At 39.6% G+C, this 20,346-nt stretch overlaps 1 protein-coding gene across 1 annotated transcript in view; it reads left to right on the plus strand.

Moving 5' to 3' along the window:
• Window positions 1–128: 128 nt before the first annotated feature.
• The window catches only part of LOC133996094 (solute carrier family 45 member 4), a 31,796-nt gene continuing 11,578 nt past the window's right edge, over window positions 129–20,346 (plus strand). The window contains exon 1 of the mRNA XM_062435649.1: window positions 129–710. Within this exon, the coding sequence (XP_062291633.1) occupies window positions 404–710 (307 nt within the window). The 5' untranslated portion in view covers window positions 129–403. The remainder of the gene's footprint in view (window positions 711–20,346) is intronic.

Raw genomic sequence — 20,346 nt, forward strand, 5'->3', positions numbered from 1 at the left:
TGTTAAGAGGACAACAGATTTTTTTTTTTTTTTTTTTTTTTTTTTTTAACAACATATTCAGATCTGAAATAGATAAATAAATAAATTTATTTTCTTTAGTTTTTTGCCTTTAGCAGGACCCAGTATTAACAAGGTGGGACACTATCTGTTACGAGTTTGTGTGTTTTCATTTTAGTTGTATTAACACTCCATTTATAGAGTTACTATATAGATAGTTACAATTTGTAGTTTGTATTGATTTTGAATTAAGTTGTTTCTAGTTTTTAAGGAACTAAAATAAGCTTTAACGAGAGTTTGTGGAAGCAGGGAATTTGTATTGCTTTTTTCTTTTGTAGCTACAGGCAGTTGTTATCAGATTTGTCAGCGTGTTAGAAGGGGTACGCTTGTTTTTCTCATCGCGTGCATGACATCCACCATGCCTCCCCAGAACACAGAGGCTGACGCCATGCAGGTCGGATCTCTGGTGGGCGGGGTTAACGCCAAAAACTCCACCGCATCAGGCTCGGAAGAGGAGAAAGGAGGTGCGGTAGGCGAGACGGATGGAAAGGGAGGAGGGGGAGGAGGTCGAGGAGGGGAAGAGTCGGCCAGCGAGGGATCGATCGAAGGCATTTCCTTGAAGAGATGGGTAATGCACGGGGCCGTGATGTTCGGCAGGGAGTTCTGCTATGCCATGGAGACAGCACTGGTGACGCCTGTGCTGCTGCAAATAGGTAAGAAGAGAGTGCACACAAACACACAGATCTACTGCATTTATTGTATGTAAAATATAGACCAGTGCAACATATGTCAAGAGTCTGAAATCAACACCTGCTGAGTGCTAAATGCCAGAAGAAAATTCTCCATTAATGTCCTGCTGTTTGTTGCCGTTCTCACTTTCCTCCTGCTGGTCACCTTACACACTCTCTGACCCTGTGATGCAATGCAAACCACTTAATCGTCAGCTAACACTTAGCAGCAGTGTCAAAAACCTCTGCAAACTTGTTGGATTGTTAACTTGCCAGAAATCGGCTAACCCTAACTGACACTGGCCTGAAAACGAGTTCAGTTACATACTTCTTCTGCTGCAAATACATATGGCACAGCAACAGCCTTGTTTTGAGCTTTCAAGATTAAAATATTTCACTGATTTAAAATGGTTTGAAGATTTAATTAATCTCCTGATTGCCACATTTGCCTCTCCAGATTGGCCAAAACTCAAAACTGAGGGTTTTGTTTACAAGTTGCAGGTTCTCAAGTGTGCAGCTGGGTCACACTCAGGAGTGTGTTCCTTACAAAAGAACATGGTGCAACTCACAGTGTGAAGGAAAAACCTCCAGTTTTACTTTTTTATGGTTGAAATTACCCTCAAGGAGAAATATTTTAATGGCCATAAACTGTTTTGTCATTGCACTTGAATATTATCAAAGGCACAATCAGATATGTGCAGGTGCACACACAGTGTCGATATTTACATGCACATATAATATAATCTGAGTACTGAGTGTTTTTGTTCTGATTTTCTGTGTGAAAACATCATATTCAGTTCACAATTATCTAGTTTTTATGGCCAGGGGCTACAACTATAACATTCTTGAATAATCTTTATTCATTGTTGATGCATTAATTAATTGTTTAGTTTATAAATGTCAGAAGAAAGTCTCCATCATATACATGCCTGAAGTGGTGTTTTCAAGTGTTTTGCTTTGTCTGATCTACAGTTCAAAATCAGAGATATCTGATGGACAAAACCATGAAATAAAAAATAAAAATAAGGGTATGTATTGTCAAAATCTGAGGGTTCCTCCCTGTAATCAGCAATAGCAAGTAATATGTAGAATAAATTATGCCTAGAGACACAATAAACTTTGAGAGGGAACAGAGAGTCCTGTTTTATGTCCTGATATTTGTTCTGGCATTTAAGAAGACACCTCAGCAGCTACAGTAGATGTTTGAGTACACACCTCCTGCTTCGGATGGTCTTCCAGGGTATCTGCCAGGAGATTAACCAGCTTGCCCTCTGACTCACACACACACACACACACACACACACACACACACACACACACACACACACACACACACACACACACACACACACACACACACACACACACACACACACACACAAACACATACTGACAGACTTCCAGTCGCAGTGAGTGTACGGTCATTTGCAACCAGCACCATATTTGACAGCTTTTGAGAACAAGCAAAGTCCAATGTTGTGTGGAGTACACACTGAAGCCCTTAGTGAAGGCGAAGAGGGTGTGAAGAGTGAAAACAAAGAGTGGAATGATGGAAGAACGGGCAGAGAATGGAGGGAGAAAGAGGGAGATAAAAGGCTGAAGCAGCCGTAACCTTGTTTATAATTCAAAGTCACTTCTCGTGCAGTCCCCCCTCTCCCTTTCCTCCTTTTCTCTGCAAGGCTCTTCTTTCCCCTCAATGACGTAGGGTGATATCCTCCCTTACATAACCAAGGCGGCATGAGTGGCAGGTTGCTTGGAGGCCAACGTGACTCCTGGCTGGCTCACCAAGGATGAGCCACCACAGGGAAGCTGGCATTGAAACACTGGCTTCCTGTATTTTGTTATTTTGAAAGGATGGTGCTGAGATCTGCCAGGTGCTGAAAATTAAAAAGATTTCAGCTTAATGAATAGGAGAGTGCCAAGATAAAACTGCAATATGTAATACATTACACAAGCAGATAGAGCCTTAAAAATATGCCTTTGTGGTAGTTTTAGACCAGGGGAGTTGTTGCATGCTTTTTATGCTACGTTTGAGCCAACCCAACCTAATTTTTTTTGTTAGATAAGCATGTGTCTGAGCCCCTCTTAGTAGATTTTGGACTCGATGGGAGGTACAACCCTACAGATTAGTCAGCTGAAATAAATAAAACCGTTACAGACAGAGCAGTGACTCTGGTGTCTAGTGGAGATTCATCACTGATGTGGAGCGTTAATCCTGTCATGTTGGGGGTTTTTTGCTCATGTCTGGCTAATTGACTGCCATTCAATCTGACCTTTTGAATGTATTTCAGGTAGGGGAATGCCTTTTATCCAAATGCCTTGTGAGCTAAATTGCTCTCAGCTGAGACATCCAACAACATGATGTGGCTGTCAAGACAAACCAGTGCAACATTTGCATGACTGTGCCTGAAATCTGGCAAGATACAGGAGATCAGTTCAGATTACGGCCAATCTTCAGCACTTACGTGAAATATTGCAGGACTAAAAGGCCAGTCAGCACCATGTTGGATGTAAAACAGTTGTAAACACAATATTGATACATGATCCTACAAAAATTGATATGGCAAGCTTGTTGGCAAACAGTTGCTTAGGTACACATCCAGGAGCCACATACGTTTCATTTGGTTCGTATTTTTGCGCAGGAATGAAAGTGTAATAATCTCACAAATTTTTAGCTTTAGACCAACTCTTGATGCAGATATTTGGCTCTATATCAGCTAATTGCTTTGATCAGTTCACCAGCTTTTAGCCAAATTTGTCTATTTAGTGTTTGATGCTGGGCAGGTAGTGTACGGTTGACTTATTAGAACTAGAAGCAAAACAATGAGCTGAAAGAGCCCAAAAATTCTCCATAGAGCTGAGGTTTATCACTATTAGCAGCTCATTTCTCAATACACATACTTATTTGACCTGTTGGTGACATAAAGATATTGATTTAGTGCAGGTTTAAGGTAAATTTAAGGTGTTCCCAGGGGCACTTTTGGAAATATTTTACTTCCTGTACAATGTGTAGAAAACAAACGATTGGCAGAGTAGTTGTGTCCGGACTGGAAATGAACACCAAGTATGAATTGGCCTATAATAGAACATTTTCCTCTTCCCTCTGTTTGCTGAACATTGCGGTGGCTTTTATGAAGAGAGCTCGATATGGCACGACAACACAGCCTTGTTGCCAATTTTTCCAAGTAGCCAATGGCAGAATTGCATCAAAAGAGAATTCACTGAGGCCCTTTAAAACCCCATTAAAACACTATTGTAAGTGTGTTGACAGGTCCATTGTAACAGCGATGAAAAACTGTTGACAGGACATTTTGCATGGCAAACAAGGTGGAAACAACGCAAAGTAAGCTAGGAAGAGGGGAAAAAAAGTTGGCCTATGTGCTTGGCGGAGTTACAATAAGTTATTTACCTTGAAATGTGAAGCCTTGATCATCACTTTACCCAATTACAACCAACTGTTCTACAAAGGACTCACGGTTGTTTTTAAATGTATCTTTCGAGGCAGCCTGCTTCTAGACAAACAAACAGACATGGCGAGATGAAAACAAAACCCCCACCAACTCTGAGGTCCAAGTTTGGGGATGGCAAAGATCAACCCCCCTCCGTGTGGTTAATGCTTCACGCATGCAGGACTGACTGTAGCTACTGGAATTAGCTGGATAGCTAGTGAGCTGGTTGGTTGGCTCGCTCTGAGTGAAACCATTGTGTGTGTGTTTGAGTGTAACCCCACAACACTGGGGTCAGTGAAAGAGAGAGCGAGAGAGTGAGAGTATGTGTCAGTGTGTGTGTGTGTGCAGCAGACACAGTTTGGTCAAGGAGTCCATATTTACACAACCCAGAGAAGGATAAGAAATGTCTACCTTACAAGGTCTGGTGTAGAAAGCCTGCAGGGCTTTTATCTGCTCTGTGTCTGAGTTCCTGGCAGCGGTCACTCACACTCAGGCTCTTTCCTTAAAAGTAGGGACACAAATAACAATTAGTCATGATTTAGGCATCAAAACTGAACAGACTAAGGTGGATCTTAGAGTCTGAGCCAGCGCTCCGGTCTTGCCATCTAAGATCTTCAAATTTGGCATCTTCTTCTCTGGGGTTTGTCTTCTTTTTCTAAACTTTTTGTAAAGAAAAAGCGTTCCCCACAATGGATTTGTTCTGTGATTCAAAATCTCATTGCTCATTGATGTTCAAGTACGATCAAACAAACTAGATACAGCATGTGCATTAGGGAGCTATAGTCATTGCACCCCTGCTTGAAATTTTAATGCAAAGGTAAGCTAATCACTTCCCGGCAAGACTCACAGGTCAGTCTATAAATGCTTTACTCATAGAGACTGAGGGCAATCTTCCAAGTTTCACTGTTAAAATTGGTTGGAAACAATAATAGAGCTTTAAAAAAACCCTGCATTGCAAAACAAATCCAATCCAAATATTAAGGGTGTCCCCTCATATCAGGGTGATGACATGCAGTTCACTGCAGAGGAGCATGGTTATGGTGTGTCTTTGACAAAATGTAAGGGGCGTAGGCTTGTTCGTGGCCATTTTTTAAGTAAGCAATGTGCATGTAGAAAACCTCAGACTTTGGTAGCTGGAGATCTCTGATAGTCTGGTATTGTTAGACTACCTAGCCAGCTAGCTAGCTTCATACTCACTCTAAAGAGGTATCAATATTCTCATCTATCTCAAGAGTTTGAGTAAGTATATTTCCAAAAATGTCAAAGAATTTCTTCAAGAATGGGGACGTCACCTTCCTACATAGTTGGCTTGATACCTAGCTACATCCATCAAAAATAGCATCAGAGAAATAGCCGCAGAATAGGCAGCAAGCATGAATGAGATTAATGCACCTGTACAAGTTTTTTTAATAGGACCTAACAACTCTTAAATTGATTTATGTTTTCAATCATAGCGGAAAAAAGATGACTGACTAAAAAATAATGTTGGTTGGACGGATATGCTACTTCGTGCTTATTGTTTCAGGGGAAATAAAAGCAACATAACTTCCCCTCCCAAACAGAAATCACCTCTCTCTATGTGGTGTGTCTAGTTGTTGTTGTTGTTGTTGTTGGGTGGCAAACATTTCAAGGTCTGTCCTTGCAGTAGCTTCAGCTGCCACATAGACTTCACTTCCCTTGCTGTTGCTGTGATTTATTCCGACTGTCCTTCAGATATATTTGGACTGCTGGCTTCATTGAAAATCATCCTGAGTAAGAGCATCACCTAATGACTTAATGCAGCTGAAAGTGAGTTAAAAGAGAGCGAGAGATTGAGTTAATGATGGGGACAGGGATTAGGAAGAGAATAAGGAAGGAAACGAGAAGAAGAGAGGGGGCTTGAACAAGGAGTTGGTGATGAGTACAGATAGCGTGTCGTGGCGTCCATTTTGGTCGGGAGCGTGGCACATTACGTAACAAGCTTTCTCAGAACTGAGCTCAAAGTGACAGAGAGAAAGCAGTTAAAAGCATCATGATCCTCACTGGAGACCAATCAGGAGCCGCCAACAAACCGACAACCATCTACATTTATTATATTCATGTTCGGCTACAGCAGGTCCACATTAAATTAATCTCAGATATGTATTCAGTGCAGCTCTGGACAATCACTGGTCTACTATTTGGGATGTTATCAGGCACGTAATACCTGCAGAAAGCTCAGAAGAAAAATGAATTAACGCATTTTAATTCTACAAATTTACTGGGATGTTTTGAGAGTAGGATATTGTCATTACCAGTAGTGGATCGTGACCCTCTCACCCCACCACTCTCTTTGGGGGGAAAAAACGACTAGCCTAGATTACTGTGTCCTCTCGTTTATTACTAAAGTTACCTGAAACAAAAACTAAGATACTAGTCAGGCCTTAGCAATGCTCATTGCATTGCTAAGGCTGGACTAGCGTTATTTGCAGTGCAGATTGATTGAGATCAAAGATTCTGTTTTAGGGACATTTAGCTTTTTCCCCCAGGTTTTTTTTTGGCCTTGTCAAACTTTTTGTGACTGCCCATTTCTATTTATCATGATTACAGACGTCAGAATTAGAGCCCACATCTCATTTGTTCAGTGATTCAGAAAGGTCTAGTGTTAATTGCCTATTGACATTTTTTGTAACGGATATGGTTTATTACTTGTGCAAAAGCTTGCTGTATTTGTTTAGTGTCTCTTGTTTGCTTGTTTACTTCTAACTTTGTGAGTCTGTTTAGGTGTCAGGAGCAGCACAGTCTGAAGGTGACCCAAAGGACATTTTTTTCGCCATAAGTCTTAATTCTTAATCTGTTTATTTGCTTTGTTGACTAACTAGCTGTGATTGCAGTTGGAGCAGCTATACCCCCCATTATGGTTCCCAAAACAGTCTGGGGCTGGCAGCTCAACAACATTGTTATCCCTCTTTGGAGGCCTTCTTGGCTTTGCTATAGGAGATTACTACAATCCAACAGGAAACGTCCTTCTATCCATTTGGGGCCCGAAAAACATATCACACTGTATTAGTGTCCCGACCTTAACTTTATTTGGTTTCCCCGACTAAACATACCATTGTTTCTACAGCACCACACAACATTAATACGTAATAACAAAACTGAATGAGCAAAAAATTGTAAAGTAAACAAGAGTGCCTGTCATGTGTTCCTTTGATCCATACATTTTTAGGTCCCTGTCCATAGTGGTAGCCTGTGGTTACCAATGGCACACAGCTAGGAGAGTCTCATTTTAAAAATGCAGCTCATTATGTTTAATCTCATGTAATGCTTAACAGTGTTAGGTTTCATTACTTGTCAGCATACTGCTTTAGTTAAATTTATCAATTTCTTTAGTATCACACCAATATCTGCAGTCACATTTTTTAAAAATGCTGTTGTTTGTACACACTGTGAGTCTCCTCACAGTTTTCAGCTACATTCTATTTATTATAACAAAATGAAGCGTCCCTTACAGCATGCTATTTACTGAGATGCAAATCAGCTTGATCTTGCATTGTTTACATTGGCATGCCAGATAACCTAATCCACCCAGTGATCCTATCATGTTAGCTGGTCTAATCTAGCAGATGACCTTGCAGACGCTGTAATACAGTGTTATATAAATGACTGGCTTGATGTCACACTGACTAATCACCATAATCTGACCGAGTCACTCGTGGGACGGAGAGATGGAGGACAGAGTAGGTGAAGAGATGGACAAAATGTGTTTTAAAAATGTTACATGTCTTAGGCAGCTGCGTGACATGAGCATTTATCAGGGAACAGATGTAATATCTGCAGAGGGAAAAAGTGAGATATGAAAGCTACTGATGGTGTGAATTTGATCTTGCCAGCATGTGAGACCTTTTAACCACAATCTTCCGTCTTCAGTTATCTTTTTACACTTTTGCCTGTGACTAGGCAGAGAGAGAGAGAGAGAGAGAGAGAGAGAGAGAGAGAGAGGAGAGAGAGAGAGAGAGAGAGAGAGAGAGAGAGGAGAGAGAGAGGAGATGAGAGATGAGAGAGAGGAGAGAGAGAGAGAGAGAGAGAGAGAGAGAGAGAGGAGAGAGAGAGAGAGAGAGAGAGAGGAGAGAGAGAGAAGAGAGAGAGAGAGAGAGAGAGAGAGAGAGAGAGAGAGAGAGAGAGAGAGGAGAGAGAGAGAGAGAGAGAGAGAGAGAGAGAGAGAGAGCAGGAGACAAACACGCCAGTCTAGTCTGAACGAAAGCCTTCCTATTTATAGCCCTTTATATAATCGCTGCAGTAACTTTGTTCATTTATTAATGTTATCACTATAAACACACAGACACACAAAAGGTTTTATTGAGGGTTATTTGCTATCATCACCAGTGTTGCTGTGCTGTGTTATGGCTGTAGCACAGATGCAGTGAAAAACAAGACAAACAGCAACACTAGTATGTGATGCTTGATTCCAGTGATTGCCAACATGGGGTCCGTGAACCATGAAGGGGCCATTGAGAAAGTTCCACATCATAAACACTGTGGTACATGTTATGTGCACTTGTGTTTGTGATGTTAAGTAAATGCAGAGTCAGCAAATATTTTAGTCTTTAAGACAAAGCCATATTATGTGTCGTTCGTATGGGTGTGCATATTTTTCCATGCAACAGGCGATAAGCTAGGTATGTGCGTGCTATTAGTGTTAGATATGTGAGGAATGTTGGACTGAATGTGTGTGTATGTGTGTGTGGTTGTTTGTCAGCACATTGCTCCCACCCCTCCCCCTCCATGGAGGTGAAGTCATCAAAAACAAACCACCATCGAGCCCTCAGGTGATGACAAGGGACAAAGAAACATCAGGGAAAGCAAATTCTTTAAACAAGTGCAGTAGTTATTTCTTTTATTAAACTGCTATATTATGGTTTCAGTAAAAAAGTAGTTGAGTCAATAAGTCGTTTAATTTATTTTCATCTAACAAGTCAGAACATGACAGCCAATGCTCATCAAAACCAAACCATTCATCCAATAGAATCCACACTAGGCGAGTGTATGGCTGGTGCCCCAAGAGAGTGCAATGTTGAATTTGGTGCAATTTGGACACGCAATACTCTTAAAATCAATAAACTTTGAATAAACTAGCCTTTTTGTTGGTGTACATACTCATTCACACCTCACATCAACTCTATTAGTTTCTCTATGCATTGAAGAAACGGCCAGAGGCCAGCAGTCGGCCCATTTCAAATCGGAACATTTTGAATAGGCACTGCACATGCGTGTCTTATTCAAATAAACGTTAAATAGTTTTACCAGTGTTGGGATAGTTGCATAATTTCAGCAGCTGTGAACTGACAGCTAGAAAAAGTAATTGACTGTTTATAACGTAAATTGTAATTACACTTCTATGAACTGACTCCTTAATCAGTCATTTGAGCGCTGCAGGTGGTGGAAGCCATGAGTAATGTTTATCTGTGTAGACACATAGTGTGCAGGTGCAGGTTGGTCATCTGGGTTTTTAAGCTCTCGTCACAGATGTTTTGTTTAACAAGATTCATGTTGCCTCCAGAAGGCTCAATATGGAAATAGATTAGATGCGACCACTACAAACCTACACTGCATTAACATTTCACTTACAGCTTGTCGAGAACATCACAGCCTGGTGATCTCAACACAAGACTAATGGGATATAAAGCTTCTGTTGATTCTTATCATTCGCCTCGCTCAGGGTGTGTGTGTATCATCCTTAATCACCCTTACAGTTTCACAAAACACACACATATTATGAAATGTTAAATTAGAACCACACCCCGAAGGTCAGACCTGATGAGAGCCAAAAATCAAATTCTAAAATTCAGCCAATTTATTTATTACAGTAATAGTTAGTGCAAAAATACATTTCTGGGGTTGATGAATTATAAACAAAAACACTAAATTGAGCTCAAATGTTTTGAGGCTGTTTTAAAATTAACTGGAATACACACAGTTTATCCAGTATGACTGTTTCCATGTCATTTTTCCACTTGACATGTGTTTATTTTTCATAAATACAAAATGGACACACACACACACACACACACACACACACACACACACACACACACACACACACACACACACACACACACACACACACACACACACACACACACACACACACACACACACACACACACACATAAACATACACATCGGGCCTAATAGCAGCCAGCAAGACAGGCAGTAATGGCTGGCCTCAGGGTTAGTGTGTGTGTGTGTGTGTGTGTGTGTGGTTGTCTTTAAAAAAAAACATCTGCTCCCTCTCACTGAGGCTCGTTGACTTTGACAGTATATAACTGAGAGGATTGATGGATGGATACTGACAGACTAATCTGGTTTTGTGAAATTTCCAGAAATGTAAGTGCAGAAGGTCTGGTTCTTCGGAGGAAAGTAGCAGCAGGCCGTGGGGCTTTTAAACTGGTTGTTTTGGGAGGACGACTAATGTTGTATGTTAGCTTGTTATTATCACAGTCGCCCCTTGTGTGCTTTGACAATGACACAATTTAAGAAAGAGCCTCAATAAAAGTCATCTATGTCAACTATATTATAATTGTTAAAGGTTCCAGTATTATTGTCCTAAGTTCTTTTTATACTATATAAGGTGCCTACAGAGGTCTACACAAACCTGTTCACACTTTTAGTAATACTTAATTTTTTTGCACAGTTAAAATATGGTAAAATAATAGAGTTCATAGGATATATGGAAGGGATGAAAGAAGCCAAGGCGATTTTTTCAAATCCTCCTTAATATGAAAATAATAATCCTAAAAATATAAAATGAAAAAAATCAATCAAGTGTAATCCATGAATGAATGCAATCCACATGGACGTGGTCAGATGACAAAATTATTTACTTGGATTATTGCAGCTATGAGACTACCAAAACCTTTATCAGAGAATCAGTGATGTTACAGTTGGTTATTTATAAACTCTATAAAGGTAACTTTCAGCTTAGTCAGGATTTCTGTGTTTGTGTTACTTGGTGTGTAGAAGTCAGTGTCAGTACACCCTGCAGTGTTGTTGTTTCTGGGCAGAAAAATCTGCTTCAAGTGAATCTCAGAAATTCAAACTTGTCAGAAAATCAATGTTGCCTTTACCTCAACAAACTTGTTTCTTTAACTCAGAAAACTGGAATATTGTCATGTGACCAGATAACATAGCTGCTTGCGTTCTGTGATACGGTACAACCCTGCGGCACCTTTCGACATGGTTGTATAGAGGTGTGGTTGTGTGTCTTTGTGCTTTGGAAAGTAATCTCCTTGAAACAATAAGAAAATAACATTTTATTAATCAGATGAACTGCTTTGTTCCCTCTCTCTCAGTGACTCACTCCTCTGTCTCTCTCCCGTTCCTCTGCCGCGGTGGGGAGGAGGGACCGACTTTGAATGTTGTGTTTACAAAAACCAACCGAAACAACCTGCATGGTATACCTCTTAAAATTAAGTTACTGAAACGTCATGACTCAAACCACTGCAACGTCTCAGTTATAGAATGTAAAATTGACTGGAATCACTTGAACACATCATTATATTGAGAATTTCTGCTGACCTACAGTACTCGTGGTTACATAAAACAGATTGCTTTTGATTGGCTTTATTGATCAGCCAAAGGGCAGCAAGTGATGTTGGTTGATGCTTCCTGTGTGTGATAGGTCAGTCACAGTCAGAGGCCTGCCTCCATACACATTCTGTCATATATTATTTTAATTGAACAGTTAAGTCATCATAGTACACAATAACTACATTTGAACATTTCTTAATTTCCATTCTTTCTCGGTATTAATCTCTCCCTCAATCTGTCTCTATGAGTAGGAGGTAGCCAGTTTGCTGCAGTGCTGTTACGTAACTGCTGACTAGAAGTGTGTGTGTGTGTGTGTGTGTGTGTGTGTGTGTGTGTGTGTGTGTGTGTGTGTGTGTGTGTGTGTGTGTGTGTGTGTGTGTGTGTGTGTGTGTGTGTGTGTGTGTGTGTGTGTGTGTGTGTGTGTGTGTGTGTGTGTGTGTGTGTGTGTGTGTGTGTGTTACAATTTTAATGTCACCTTTTACATAGATAGGATATAGGATGGTTGGTGGAGGGTTTTTGCCTCTATACACACACACACACACACACACACACACACACACACACACACACACACACACACACACACACACACACACACACACACATATATATATATTGAGGCTAATATCCAGAGGCTATGTTTTGTGTTAAATGAACTGAATGGACGACTCCAAAACCAGTAACACTCAATATATAGCGTGTGTGTGTGCGTGCGTGGGTGGGTGCGTGTGAGAAGCCCCCCTCGTCCCAAAGAATGACATTAACAATCTGTGACAATACACACACAAACAAACACACATTGGGGTCAAGCTATGTTCTTATTCAGTGTAATGTGTGTTTAAATTTGCTGCACTCACTCTCTTTCTTACATTGAGTACAATTCAATTTCACTTCTGTTCTGCTTTCTGCATTGATTGGATTAGCAGTTTTGTTGTCATCAGCTGTTCAACACACACACAAACACACAGACGCACACCCGTACATCACACAGTACTTCAATCCACCAGGCACTTTGTTAATGATGACCTTGGTTATGTGGTTTGTGTGCCTTGTGTCTGCATTAGCTAGAGTGTGTGTGTGTGTGTTTGTGTGTCCTGTTGTGTGATTGATGTTCTCACCATGTTGTGCTGCTGGGAAGTACAGTGACTCACTCCTTTCTCAGTCCCTCTCTATCGGTCTCGATTGTTTCCTTTTCTCACTTTACGATCCTTGTGAGGCTGATTTATGGTTGCAGTTGATGTTAGCAGATAGCACAAACTACTCACTGTTACTGGTTAGAGAGCTGTTATCTAAACTGAGCCTGTAAAACGTAGGCACCCACCCCAACCTCAAACAATAGTGGATTAAATAAGAGTTCTTTCACAGATAAACAGAAAACAAATAGATTTTTGATTGATTTAAATTAAGCACAACAATAATGCAGGTGGAGATTACAAAATGCACCCAGCTTCTTTTGAATAGCTTTTAATATATGTAAAAAAAAAAAAAAAAAAAAGAACCTTTGAGTGAAAAAACAAAAACAAAACTTGCCTTTAGTGACCAGATTCCAGAACTTTCATTGATATTGGCTAAACAGAGCATCCTTTACAACATCATTTTTATTTATTTAGTAATTTGACCATGTGCGCACTACACACATTGTTCTCTTCACTGTTTTTAATAAAAACGTTCCTTACTGACGCCATGACCGTCACCCTGCTGTAAGGCACATAAAACATTTTCCAAAGGTAGTCTGGGTATTTAAGTAAATCACTGACTAAAGTTGAATTAGATGAGGCAATCTGGAACCCAGTAATTACATATTTTGAAAAACTTAAGACCCTTCCTGACATTTCCTAATGACATGCAATGCACTAGGACACTGATGTTATGGGCCTGAAGAGTTTTTTTATTTTTATTTATTTATTTATTTATTTTTTTTTGTATTTCTACTATGTCTGTAGGTGTGTGATCGCATGTGTATTTTTTAAATTTATTTTTCTTCTATTATGGTATGTGATGGTTATAGGTGTACTAATGACTCACTAATGTATTCTGTTTGGTGGCATTTGAAGACGCATAGGGGTTCTGTTGGGGAGGGAGGGTGGGAAGGGGGGGTTATATTTTGTAAAAGAAAGAAAACAAATTGCTTTTCTTTTCACAATGTAACCTTGTTGTTCTTGGTTAATAAAAAGAGACTTAAAAAAAAGAATTAGATGAGGCAGAGTGAGGAAAAATGGGGACACTATAACCCATAATTCATGACATTGAATAAAAAAAAATGTCCAGGAAAAGTAGATTTTCCTTTAATCATAAGTAACTCAGTAATAACAACAGTTTTAAGCCTCAACATAAGCCAGTGTGACTCTTACATTCACAAATACAGTTGCAACCACAGCAGCAACAATCAATAACTTGCCTCATGTCAGTTTTCAATCATTTTTGAGAACTTTTGTGTGTGTTTGTATTGAAATCACCAGCATGAAAAAGCCTACAGCCTTCAGCATTGGCCTAAAATCTACAGCCAGTCGCTTATCAATAATAAAATATTGATGTTAATATTGTAAATCTGCTCCTGAAAGACCATCTGTCGCAAGCTACATTTCTTTCTTTTGTCCTCTCTGAATTGAACACCTGACGCAGTTCATACTGTATGTGTTGTTTTTTTTCAAAAACACCTGCTTCCATTTTTTCCTTTCCTCTTGCTCTCTCTCATTCTCTCACTCTCACCCTCCTTCCTTCCTGCTCTCTTTCTCCCATCATGACCTCTGCCCTACTCTCACTTTCACACCATTTCTCTGGCTCTTTTCGGGGACGCTTGTCATTTTTCTTGTGGTTTTCTCACGCCAGCGCAGGATATGAAAGGATTGTTTCGTGTTTATGAGAGAAAGGGAATGTGGGGGCGATGGGAACGAGGAAAGGTGAGGTGAGAGGAAAGGAGGAGAGAATGAGGTTGATATTTGTGGATGTTGAAGTTTTGTTTGGGTATTGCTCACTTCAAGTAAATTGTTTGTAACAGAGAAGAAGTGGGAGGAAATGGGGAGAAAAATGGATTGAGAGAGGGATAGGTCGATGGTGTTTTTGTAATGAAAGGTGTAATAGAAAGGTGAAGTAGAGAGCAGGATGGAGGGGTTCATTTGAATTATTCAAAACACTGTGATGTTGACGTTCTGCCAGATTGATCACAGTTGATGGAGATGTTTTTGGGCGAATCAGATTATCAGATCATTGTCAAGAAATCTTAACGATGCATTAGTGTGCATTTCTCCTCAGTTTCTGACCTCTGACTAATCATCTTGTGGCTCAAATCTTAAGGTGTCACAAATATATAGTTCCATTTTCAAAATTAATTAAGTGACTTCCTGAAACAGCAGGGCACTGTGGTTTTTATCAAAGCTTACTCAGTCAGGAGTAAAAATACATTTGTTAGGAACTATTTTCAGTGGTGGATTAATACATGTTTTGAGCATAAGTGAATATTTCCAGCAGCAGCATGGTGTCAAAGTAAACCCCAGTGCACATATTCATGACAATAAAGGAATGTGTCATCCAGTGCAACGCTGTGGCTGAGTGATGTGACAGCAGAGCTCTGTAGCACAGAGAAATGAGCTGTTTCAGATTTTTGGTACATGATAAGTGGTTGGTTTTGGTCTGTCTGTGGGAAAATATATATTCCCAGCTGGAGCACCTACAATCAAACTCTCTTTCTTTTAGTTTTTGCTTCATAATCTAATTAATTAATCCAGCAATGAGCGTAGAGGGCACACTGCATTCATCAGTCTCCTCAATCCTTTAGCTTTTGTTTTATAATCAAATTAATTAGTTTAACAATGAGTGTACAGGGCACACTGCATTCATCAGTCTCCTCCATTTCTGAGGAGTTTTAACCAAAACACATTTCACGAGCTAAATGTAATCATCTGACAGTCCAGAAAAACACGATGGAAATCTAATGCTGGATGCTTAATTTTCAATCCTGCACAGACATCAGTCAATAATAATTAACCAGACATCACCAATTTGAATTACTGTATACTTATTCCAGTTTACCACTAATCCATCACTCTATTAAATCAGCTGATTGCCAAGCACTTACTGTACATGTTAAATGAAGCATTTTGCAGCAGCGAAAAAAAAGAGGAACATTTCATGTGATTTCAGGGGCTAAAACATTTCCAGAACAGCAGAATAAACAGGGACACATTTTACAGCTTCATGTAGCTGCAGGAAACCATTTCAAAACAAATCCTACAAGACATACAGTAATCCTTGTTCAGGTTCTTCCTCAAAACAAGGAGAGGACTGTTAGAAAAATGTTGCAGCTTAGGTGAAACTCATAGTATTCATATCAACTGATCAGGAACGTTGCAAAAGAAAAGAGTGTTTACTGTCATTTTGAATATGAAAATTAAGGGCATGTGTAGAAGGAAAACCTCAAATATATTCGGTGTCAACTTAAAAGTGATATAGCAACATAGTAGCTAAGTGTTTTCTAATTTGTCACAATTTTCCACAATGTTTTTCATGGGATAATATTTCAGAAAGTTCAAAGCAATCTACGTGTTTATCAAAACTGGATACCACAAAGTTTTACTGTTGGTGAATTTTTCAGTTCAGGGATGAGGAGGAGGAACACACGCACACATTAGAATGAATGGGCAGTCTGTACTCCAACAGTCATACAAGGGTGTCCATTTTTAGTATGTGTATGTGTGTAAGGAGGAAATGTGCATAGTAAAAAGAGCGCTTTGATGATAGATGGAGCTGATTTCCCACGATCAATCAGCAACACTCACGGCCGTCTGACAGCCTGAATATTAACTTTTTTCCGTTGGTATCTCCATCCTTCCGGCTTTCTCTATCGCTCTGTCCTTCTAATTTCCTTCTCCTCCTCCTGCTCTCACCTTATCCCTTTCTCACTGTCCTCCCCTTGTGTTTCTTTGGTCTTAATCCTTTCTCACACTCCTTCTCTCCCTGTTTCCTCCCTCTCTGTCTCTTACACACTCATTTCTGTTTCTCTCTTTCTAAAACACTTCCTGCTTCTTGATTCTCTCAGTATTGTTTTGTGTGTGTGTGTGTGTGTGTGTGTTTGTACCTACAAGTCTGTGTGGGAACTCAGCTGTGAAGGTTTTTTTATTTGTTGGTGCGTCTGTATGTCTGTGTGGGAACAGAGACATGTCTTTATTTGCTTGGTGTTGACTGTTTTTCTGCATTATGTTTTTGTGTCTGTGTGTGAGAATTGTTTATTAGGAACAGTTTTCCTGTTTTGATGTTGACATACTTACAGACAGAGAGATTCCTATCTGCTGCTTTGTCTCCCTCTTTATGGCTGTGGCACTGTTTGAGTCTTAACAGGTATTGTGTGCATGTTAGAGTCTGTTTTGTTTGTGCGTATTCAGTTGTTCTGGGTCTCTATGCACTCATAGGTATGTGTGTGTGTAAAAGAGGTAGAAGAGAAAAAAAGGAGACAAACAAAGCTTGAAACAAAACTTTCCTCAGTCTCAGTCTCCCCACAACAGGAAGCACTGTATGAATGACACAGCCATATTAGGAGCCGGGAATTGAAGGTGATGGAGTCTCCGTGGTGACAGGGTTCCCAAGACCTGGTCACCACGGCGACAGGGGTCAAACCCTGTTCATGGTTCTCTCACGAGAAAGGCAGAGGTCGACATTTGTACAGGACAGCAGGAACTCAGTGTGTAAAGTTTTAAATAAGGGCGCAGAGCTAATGTACTATTCCTGTGTGAACACCACTCAGAGGAACTGGTATGATTCAAAATCTCCATTTTAACTCCAGCTGGTGAAAAACAGATGTTCAAAATGCCAAAAAGATGTCCAAAGAGGGAAAAACTAGTCTATTTTTAAACTCGAGCTCTGTGGGTTTTTTTTTTAAGTAATCCTGAGTTTTGAGAGGAGGGTTATAGAAATTCATTAATGGTTTATAGGGCAGTGTATGCTTAGGAGGTAGAGTGGGTCATCCAGTGATCACAAAGTTGGTGGGTCGATCCCCGGTTCCTCAAGTCCACATGTAGAGTTTTCTGATAGCACTGCTCCAAATGGCCAGTCCAGTATCCTGCATGTCAGCTCTACACAGGTGTGTAAGTGTATGTTTGTGTGAATGACAGAACACACTAAAGCACCTTGGGATAAAAGTTGGTTGTTCAAAAGAAAATAATCAGCAACTATTTTGATAATGAATAAATTGTTTGAGTAATTTTTCTTCTTTGGATTTCTTCTTTTAAATTGCAGGCATTAGAGTAAACAATTAGTGGGTTAATAATAATAATAATAATAATAATAATAATAATAATAATAATAATAATAATGAAAAGTCAATATTTAAAAAATAATTGTTAGCTGGGGCCAGAAACTGACATTTTTGGCATAATTTACTAGCAGACAGATGAGGCAATTTGTTGTAAATAATACTGAACTCACTTAAAGTGTTTTCAGAATTTTGCTGTTTGGTTTTTCTTACTGCTGGCAGAGCTCAGCAATGTTTTGTGCACCTGGAGTCAAGGGAGTGATTGAAAACAGAGGCAGCTGTTACAGATGTGTCGCAATCATATCGGTTTCTATATTATGAAAGCTAAGAAGGGTTTTCCCCTGCGACTGTACCCAAACTGTGGGTGGGAGGTAGTGGTGAACTGGCATGTTGATGACTGTGAAAATAATTTCTTGAACTTCATTAACCACCTGCAATGTATTTAAGAAGCGAAAATCAGGCTTGATTTGGTTTGGTCTTTTTTGCTTGAAAAATGGCTAAAACAACTATATGACTATCAAAATAGTTGCAGATTAATTTCAATCGACTAAGAGTTGCAGTTCTAGTCCATAAAATGTGCTTTAAAAAGTCCTGCCATAGACTAACATGTGATCCATCAGCAGTAAGACATGAAAATCACCAGGATTGCAGCAGGGAGGTTTTCACATGACAGCAGCATTTTGCAGATAAACAAACTTCTCTAACAAACTTCCAGAAACTGACATGAGCATCAAGAAGTCTGACTGTGTTGAGTCATGCAAAACTTTCCTGAATTTACCAGCCAAATGAGCTTCAGTCTCACTGTGTTGTCTGTCAAGAACCAAATTCTTCCTCTTTGTTTACTGTCTCAGTCAGCAGGTGAAGTATCCAGACTCACACCTCAGACAGTAACGACACCGACTGAGAGTGCTTTTAACTGATTAGTCTAAGTGGTGGGGAAATTTTAGACAAGCTCTTAATCATGTGATATCTTTGCACTCAGCTATTGATGTTTGTCTCATCAAAGAGGCCCGTTTGAGAAATATGAAAGTGCATTATAAATTAATAAGAGCCTAATGTCCTCTCAATTTAATTACCATTAAGTCACCATCAGCTCTGCTTTCTTCACTCTCTGCCTCCCAAATGTTCACTGAAGAATGAAATATCAGTTGCATCTTCCTGGTATTGATCTGCAGCCATTGTTTTTTTAGATTACCACAAATTTAATAAGAGAAAACAAGAATGGATTACAGCTTTTATTTGGGGGTAATTTTGTTTTGAAAAGTTGTACATTTCCCACTCTCTTTCCAGAGTGAGACAAACTACTTTTTTAGAAAGAGAACATACAACACAATTCTTTAATGTACACACAAAATACAAAATTGCAGCGTCACTTGGCCGTTTTTTTTGGTGTGAGGATGTGGTTTTGTCCATTAATACAATCTAAAAGTCTTGTAAAATGTAAAGTGCAATAGACTTGCCAATCCGTTTTAAAGTTTGTGAAGTTTTACTGTCTGTCTCCCAAACTTTGAGCAAAGCTATTAATTGTTCTTACAGCCAGCATAAGCTGGCATACATTCAAATTGCAGGCAGACATTAAAAAGAGAGATGGGACAGATCCATGAGTTGATATTTCTCAATGTCTTCTTCCCTGTCTGTCTCGTGTAGAAGAGATAGTGTGGCAGCCAAATGGCATTTAATTTTTTTTTTTGGGAGCTGCATTAAACTCCCCGTGGGACCTTGATAAAGTCTTTATTTAATTATTTGCGATTCAGCTGACTTCACTTAGTTTACTCTTCTGCTTCTTCTTCCTCTAAGTAGCTGCTCAGTCAAATCACCGCTCTGCACTCCAGGGCGTAGTCTGATGCTATTTTAGCAATAATAATGCATGGGTGTGTGAGGATTTCCATTATGTAATGATGGATTTTTTAAAATTTGAAACACACCTTGAGTTATGGCTTTTGTGAGTTACCAACAACAGAAATACAACTTTATTTTCAGAGTGAGTGATGTAACTCAGGAGTTAAATTTATAATTTGTGCTATAAAATACTTTTTAGACAGGAAAATGATCATGGTCTTTGTGGTGTTTCACAAAAACATGGAGTGAAAACTTTTTAAACCTGTTGGCACAGTTAATAAATTTGCAACGTTCAGCAGTTGCGACTGGATTAGCCTATTTAGCTTCTATCTTCATAATTAATTTTCAGAATGGATTAACAGAGTTTTGCAGGTTTTTGCCCAAACCACAACTGCTATCAGTTCGATGCAGACCAGGTTTTCCAACTGTCACAAACAAATCCGTGCAGGGAACCTGGCCTTGAGAAAGAAGCGCTGAATCTGCAACTGCAACATGTGAGATTTGGGTCAGTGAAAACAGTTTGGAGGTAAAACAAACTTCC

Source organism: Scomber scombrus, chromosome 16, assembly GCF_963691925.1.
Source record: "Scomber scombrus chromosome 16, fScoSco1.1, whole genome shotgun sequence".
Classification (NCBI taxonomy): domain Eukaryota; kingdom Metazoa; phylum Chordata; class Actinopteri; order Scombriformes; family Scombridae; genus Scomber; species Scomber scombrus.